Genomic DNA, 6,093 nt, shown 5'->3' with positions numbered 1-6,093 from the left:
CTCTGAGAAGAAATCTGATATAATGTTCAATAAGAACTACTAACTTTATTTTATGATGGGTTTTCATACATACATGATGTGTCTATATGACCGCCCAAGTTTGTTGGGTAGAAGTGTGCTATGCATCTAGTAATAGCTGCATACCACTCATTCTCACTGATACTCTGTGGCTGCGTTTAGACAGGCATCCCAATTCTGATCTGTTTTTCACAAAATGGTATTTTGACCAATCACATCAGATCTTTTTCAGAGCTGATCTGATTGGTCAAAATACCGATTAGTGAAAAAAATATCAGAATTGGGCTGACTGTCTAAGCACAGCCATTCACACTTATTTAAAAATCCAGATGGGATTACAACTAACCTGCCAAAAATTAGCTTAAAGATAATTGTCACACCATAACATATTATCCTATTGTGACATGCCACTAGGAAACCATTTATGACACATTTTTAACCTGGTCGTGCAGTAGGCCTGTGTGACGTTACAAAGGGAACACTGGCACAGTAACTATGACAATATTCATTTGTGTCATTATCAACATCTTAAACTTTGACCTGGGTCACACAGTGTCCGCTGCATCTCACAGTGTCAGCCTGTTGAAAAATGTATTGTTGCTGGGGCTGCTACTAGTAACAGTCACGGTCTGAGAAGCTGTAACTTTATCTCTGTGAGAGCAAACAGCCGACGGCGAAGTGCATACACACAGTACTGGGAAAACAATGACCGTAGGAAAAAATATGTCCAACGTTAGTGACATATCCCGCGATGATGCATCATGCAGGACAGAGGAGAGGGTAAGCTTGAGACTAGTCAGTGTAATTTTGTATCTTTGTCATGAGAAAAGAGGTTTGTTGAGAGCAGAAATAGCCTGTGAAGTGTTATCATCTTTGCAGTCAGGAGGAGTTGGCAGTCATAGGATATTATGACTGTACACTGAAGTTGGATTCAGTCTCTTGGCAAAGAAATACAGTAGCTATAGGTATTCATGACTAAAATGTAAAGGTAGATGTAGAAATAAATTAAGTCGGTTATTTTGTCACGTATTCCTAAAAATACAGTCCATAAACAAGCCTTTTGCCTGTATTACAAGCCTTTTTTACTGTTTGGTCTATCTTGCATCTACAGGGCAATGAGAAAGGGGACCAGTGTGACAGAGGCAGATGGTGGATGGGTACTTTGAAAGTAGGTATTTTCAGTGAGGGGAAACAACAACAGTTGGTTTCAGTCAAGCATCTTCACACAGTTCTACTATTAAGATTATGGAATTATGTAGAATTTATGTAATATTAAAATATTAGATAAAACTCTCTATCCAGTGCATTTAAAGATGATGCTGTCCAAAAATGCCTTCTCAATCTCCTTTTCCCATATATGCGGGAAATCATGTGTGCAGGAGATATAAAAATAAAAAAAAACATTTTCCTCTCATTCGCATCCCTCCAGGATACGCCCATCCCTGGGAGTTACCACATCCGGGACTTCATTGAGGAGGCTGGCCTGAACCCGGTCCGTAGGACGTATGGCTTTAAGGGTACGGGGAGAGACACCAAGATGCAGATGCGTAAGGGGGACTTGCTGCTGCCGGGAGCCTATTGCTTCACTGACTCCACCCAGGAGGCCCTCCAATGCCAGGCCTCCTACTCCTTTAAGAGCTGCCCCCGCCCAAAAAACTACACTCTGGGTATCCGCGACAAGGTGGGGAGAGGATGGGAAGGGGACAAGAGGAGGGGGACCAGGGGAGGTGGTGTGGTGTGGGGGAAAGGAGATGGGGAGGCGTGGAGAAGGGGCTGTTATCAGCATTCATGTATCTTCTAATAATGAGGTTTTATTTATCATTTTAACCTGAATGTTTTATATTGTCCATCTTTGTCCAGGAAATAGACCTTTCACCATGCCACTACAATGTGACCCAGAAACCAGTGCCCAAGATACCCTGCAAGTAAGCACTCCTTGATATATGAATCATCCCCTTGATATCTTTTTCCTGTACAAATAACCACCTGACCTCTCCTTTCCAGTACCACACAACAGGTCTGGCCTCTTCTCTACAGCACCTATTCTCCTCTCGAACCACTCTCTCTCTCTTCTCTCCTTGCAGACACGTGATGTTTCGTTCGGCAGTGCAGCGTGCCAGCTTTCTGCCTGTGAGTATCTAGTCTCCACTAGCTATGACTAAGCCAATTACGTTGCCAACAAAGGCCTGCAGACCTACGTGTTTCAGTCGGTTTGGTTATGACACCCATAACCGAGTCTGTTTAGAGACCTACAGTATGTTATGGAGGTTACGGTATATTATCTCTGACCGCGTTTGATGCCTATTATGGCACTGTGTTGATCAATGTTTCATGTTCGGTTGCACTGTGTGTGCTGCAGTGTGCAGCAAGTGCGCACATATTTGAGCAGTGTTGGCAGCTCTCTCACGTTAACAGAGAAGGAAATGTGTTGGGACATCTCAAGGGTGCCATTACTATGTAGTGGGGAGCTTTTTTCACCGCTAGTGGTGTGTCAGGGCTAGTCCAAAGCAAGTTTATTGTCAAAGGTTAAACAGTTCAACAAGTCCCGTGGCAATCATATTTGTAGCCACAGCCATTCAGACAGCTGTCTGCTTGACGAATTGAAGCAGGTTCGCCATATATCAGGGGGTCAAGGGTCACAGAGTCTTAATGTTTTACACTGAAAATAGTCAGCCAGCGAATCCCTATCAATCTCATTGAAATGAGCAACGGAGGATTTTTTTTGTATTTCTCTTTGCAGGCTCCAAATGTGAAATAGATTTTCACATATTCACATAGAAATATCCCCAGGGTTTAAGGCATTGCAAACCCAACAAAGAGGGGGGTTGTTTTTTTTCTCGTGATTTGACTTAATTTCTTCATCCTCGGGCCTAAATGTGCCCCAGATTTGTTTGTGTGCACTGTGCAGTGTCTGTGCAGATGCAACTCCGAACAAACCATGTTTGGAGACTTTAATTCCGCTTTATTTTATTTATTCCTATCTGCGATCATCTATATAAAATCTTTATTGTTTGGCCATGGCCTCTGATAAAGTTTTGTGGTCGAAGAGAACAGCTCGGGGTATCTGCACTATGCACACGTGGCGTATCTATGGGAATAGAGGTGTCGAGGACCTTCGCTGCGGCATGGTCCTTCTTGACACACATAATTAATGTGCGGCATGGGCCAGTTATCTGTGCCACACCAGGAGAATGTGGCGCTCGCTCCGACAGCGGCGAAAAGTAGGCCAGGCGCCTTGCACAGAGGCAGATCACCAGGACAGCTCATCATGGGCAGGCGAGTGTGCTTTGGTCCTCTGTGTCCTTTCTAAAAGCTCCTGTGAAATACACCTGCATTAACACCGTCACCGCAGATCAGCTCCCCTGAGGGCTGGCGGGCAGGCGGGGGTGGGGGGGGGGATCAAGTGAACTTGCCCAGCGCAATCAAATGGCAAATAATGATAGCTATAGCTAGCTAGTCTGAGCTCAGGGACATAGAAAGGCTTCTTTTTTTCTTTTTTTCTTCCTCTTCTCTCGTTCTTTGTGCTATGAATCACCGCATCAGGAGGGCTAGGGATGGATTACTGGCTCAGCGACGTAAAAACGTTTTATGTCAGGAACGGGAAAGGCTAGGATAGGCTGTGTGCTATTTTCTGCTTGTGGCCAACACCGTGTGTTATAGTGGGCAGCAGGGGAAAATGAGAGCTGGGGGCTATTGAAATAAAGTAGTTTGAACCTCACGTAATTCATATAACGTATATGCCGTGGATCAAGTATAAATAAGGCATACAATATGAACTGCCTCACTGATCCAACTTCCAGCTTTAGACCTTGAATACTTATGCAATCGTGATTCGTGCCAGAAAATAATCCTCAAGACAACCATTCAACCGTGGTCCCTCTGAGCAGTTTTCTTTGCCTGTGTGAGTGAGTTAGCCTATTGTAAATAGTGAATCAAATGGTTCCTGTTTGTGTTCAGAGAGAGGGCCCTGCTCCTGGACATTACAACATGAGGACGGGCCCGACCATAGGAGTCACGTCCTGTTTCAGATCCACTGTGCCGCGTCTTCACAGTGTGCGGTCGGTGAGTGACGCGCACGCACACGCACACACACACACACACACACACACACAGAGTCACCTTCATCACCATTGAGAGTAGTAACACTCTCCTAAGCATAATGTCACTTCAGATAGTTATAAAAATGTAAACAGTCATTTTTAATGCTTGGTATGGTATGCTATTCTCTCTCCCACAGTAATGATAGGTGAAGACCGAGCTAGCTGTGCTTTTTTTTGTGAGTGTTTGTTTGTTGACCTTGTTTGGCAGAGGACTCCAGGACCGGGGACTTATGAGCCGTCCTGGCAGATGGGTCACCGTCTGGGGACGGAGGCCAACATGGGCAGGGCCCACGGTCTCTTCTTCCGCAATGTCTTCTAGATCGTCCAACAGTGTCATCCAGCCATCCCTTTTTATGACTCCCTAGTCCCCCCACTTCTACTGTCTGATAGAATGCACGTGACACTGGGTGATCATGTTGCTTATTTTCCCCCCGAGTAAAGAAAAAACCCTGATTTCGTTGTCAAATGCACTTGACTACATTTACCCACAAACGCATCTCTTACTATTGCCAGACACATAGGCCCACCATTATCAAAAACATTTGTTTTACCTTAGTCCATTTTTAGAGACACTAACCAGGGAAACTAAACAATATTAATCTGCATTGCAACGCTGGTTGTCTAAGGGCTGGATTCAATCCGTAGAAGATCGGCATTATAGCGGGATTGAAATTTAAAGCCAGTGTTTTCACGGAGACTGCATTCACGTTAAACGATGCATATCTCGGCTCTATCGAACATTTCCTAAAAACGTCCGATCTTCGGCACTACGGATTGAATCCAGCCCTTTGTACTTCTGCCTACCCCAGTTTGTCTCCCCTCTCTCTCTGCTGGCAGCCTGTCTGGCAGGCTGTTGTGCCTCCACACTATCTGCTGTGTTATGCACTCGTGAGTGAGGGGGGAAATGCAGTTCAGTCATCCATCACATGCACATAGCTGGCATGCTGCACATTCAACATTAGCGGAGCAGCCAGTGTCACACCACGAAAGGGCTATTCTTATCACTACCTATCCTTACTGTCAATGAAAAAGACTAACACGGGGTAATGTTGGACTCAGGTTACTCTAACATAGACCATAGCCTTGATAGGAATCAGGCCTGTGGAAGGTAGGCCAAGTAGTTGTGTTTAAAAAACAAACATTTTATTTTTATTTTTTACAATAGATCGTCTCGGTCCTGGATGCTCCGATTGTCTGAAACCACGTTACATTCTCATCAGATTGCTATGTGATAAAAAAATTAAATAAAAAAAATCAGGGAGTACTTGTTCTTGACGTCTTTTGAGACATCACTATGTATCTCACTCGTTCCATTGCCCTGCATAGATGTCAGTTCATAATGTCTGCATTCTCGCCATATTCCCAAATATATCCATAACGTCATTATCTTAGCACATCAGTTTAAACCTTCCAACACTTCACGTCCTTGTCTTCAGCTTGCGACACATACGAGCGGCTCAAGTGTTTCAAGTGCAGGGCTCTTATTGACGTTGTCATTGTGTAGGGGACTAAGGAGAACACTCTGAGGCTGACAGAAATACGTCCCTATAAGCCCGGTCCTGTAAGTGGGTAAATCCATTTTGAATTCAATCTCTTTTTGACAGCATCCCTTTGGATTTAAACAACACTGTTGTTACATGTTTGCCAATGGAAGAAGTGCTCAGAAAGTGACTTTTTGGACACGAATGCCAAAACATTCATGAAATAAAAGGTGCTCAAAATGGACCCATTTTGCAATCCCCGCCATACCATGAGACATCCATGTCTTCATCACTGGAAAATATAAACAGTTGAGTTTGATATCATTTTAAAGCTTACAGACATTTCTGGCGGATGCATCATCGCTGTAGGCTGTGGTCAGGTGTACACTATAGCCAGCCACTGGTAGCCTAGTGGTTAGAGAAGCGAGCCAGAGGGTTGCTGGCATCATCCTAGTTACCATCACCCTTGCACAAGGCCCTAAACCCCCTACAAT

General features: G+C 44.4%; 1 protein-coding gene across 1 annotated transcript; it reads left to right on the top strand.

The window, feature by feature from the left end:
• Nucleotides 1–601: 601 nt before the first annotated feature.
• stpg4 (sperm-tail PG-rich repeat containing 4) lies at nucleotides 602–5,641 on the top strand. The gene is made up of 7 exons (XM_021608227.2): nucleotides 602–798; nucleotides 1,130–1,186; nucleotides 1,448–1,699; nucleotides 1,879–1,943; nucleotides 2,103–2,148; nucleotides 3,976–4,080; nucleotides 4,327–5,641. The coding sequence occupies exons 1-7, from the start codon at nucleotides 724–726 to the stop codon at nucleotides 4,435–4,437; spliced, it is 711 nt and encodes a 236-aa protein (XP_021463902.1). The 5' UTR covers nucleotides 602–723; the 3' UTR covers nucleotides 4,438–5,641.
• Nucleotides 5,642–6,093: the final 452 nt, after the last annotated feature.

This window comes from Oncorhynchus mykiss, chromosome 1 (assembly GCF_013265735.2).
Source record: "Oncorhynchus mykiss isolate Arlee chromosome 1, USDA_OmykA_1.1, whole genome shotgun sequence".
Lineage (NCBI taxonomy): Eukaryota > Metazoa > Chordata > Actinopteri > Salmoniformes > Salmonidae > Oncorhynchus > Oncorhynchus mykiss.
This window is presented reverse-complemented; position numbering and strand designations above follow the sequence as displayed.

Excerpts from the sequence above, each read along its gene's own strand:
- stpg4 (XM_021608227.2), top strand. The coding sequence starts at position 724 with ATGACCGTAGGAAAAAATATGTCCAACGTTAGTGACATATCCCGCGAT. Across the intron at positions 1,944-2,102 it reads GTGCCCAAGATACCCTGCAA|ACACGTGATGTTTCGTTCGG; the intron begins GTAAGCACTCCT and ends CTCTCCTTGCAG. Across the intron at positions 2,149-3,975 it reads AGCGTGCCAGCTTTCTGCCT|AGAGAGGGCCCTGCTCCTGG; the intron begins GTGAGTATCTAG and ends GTTTGTGTTCAG.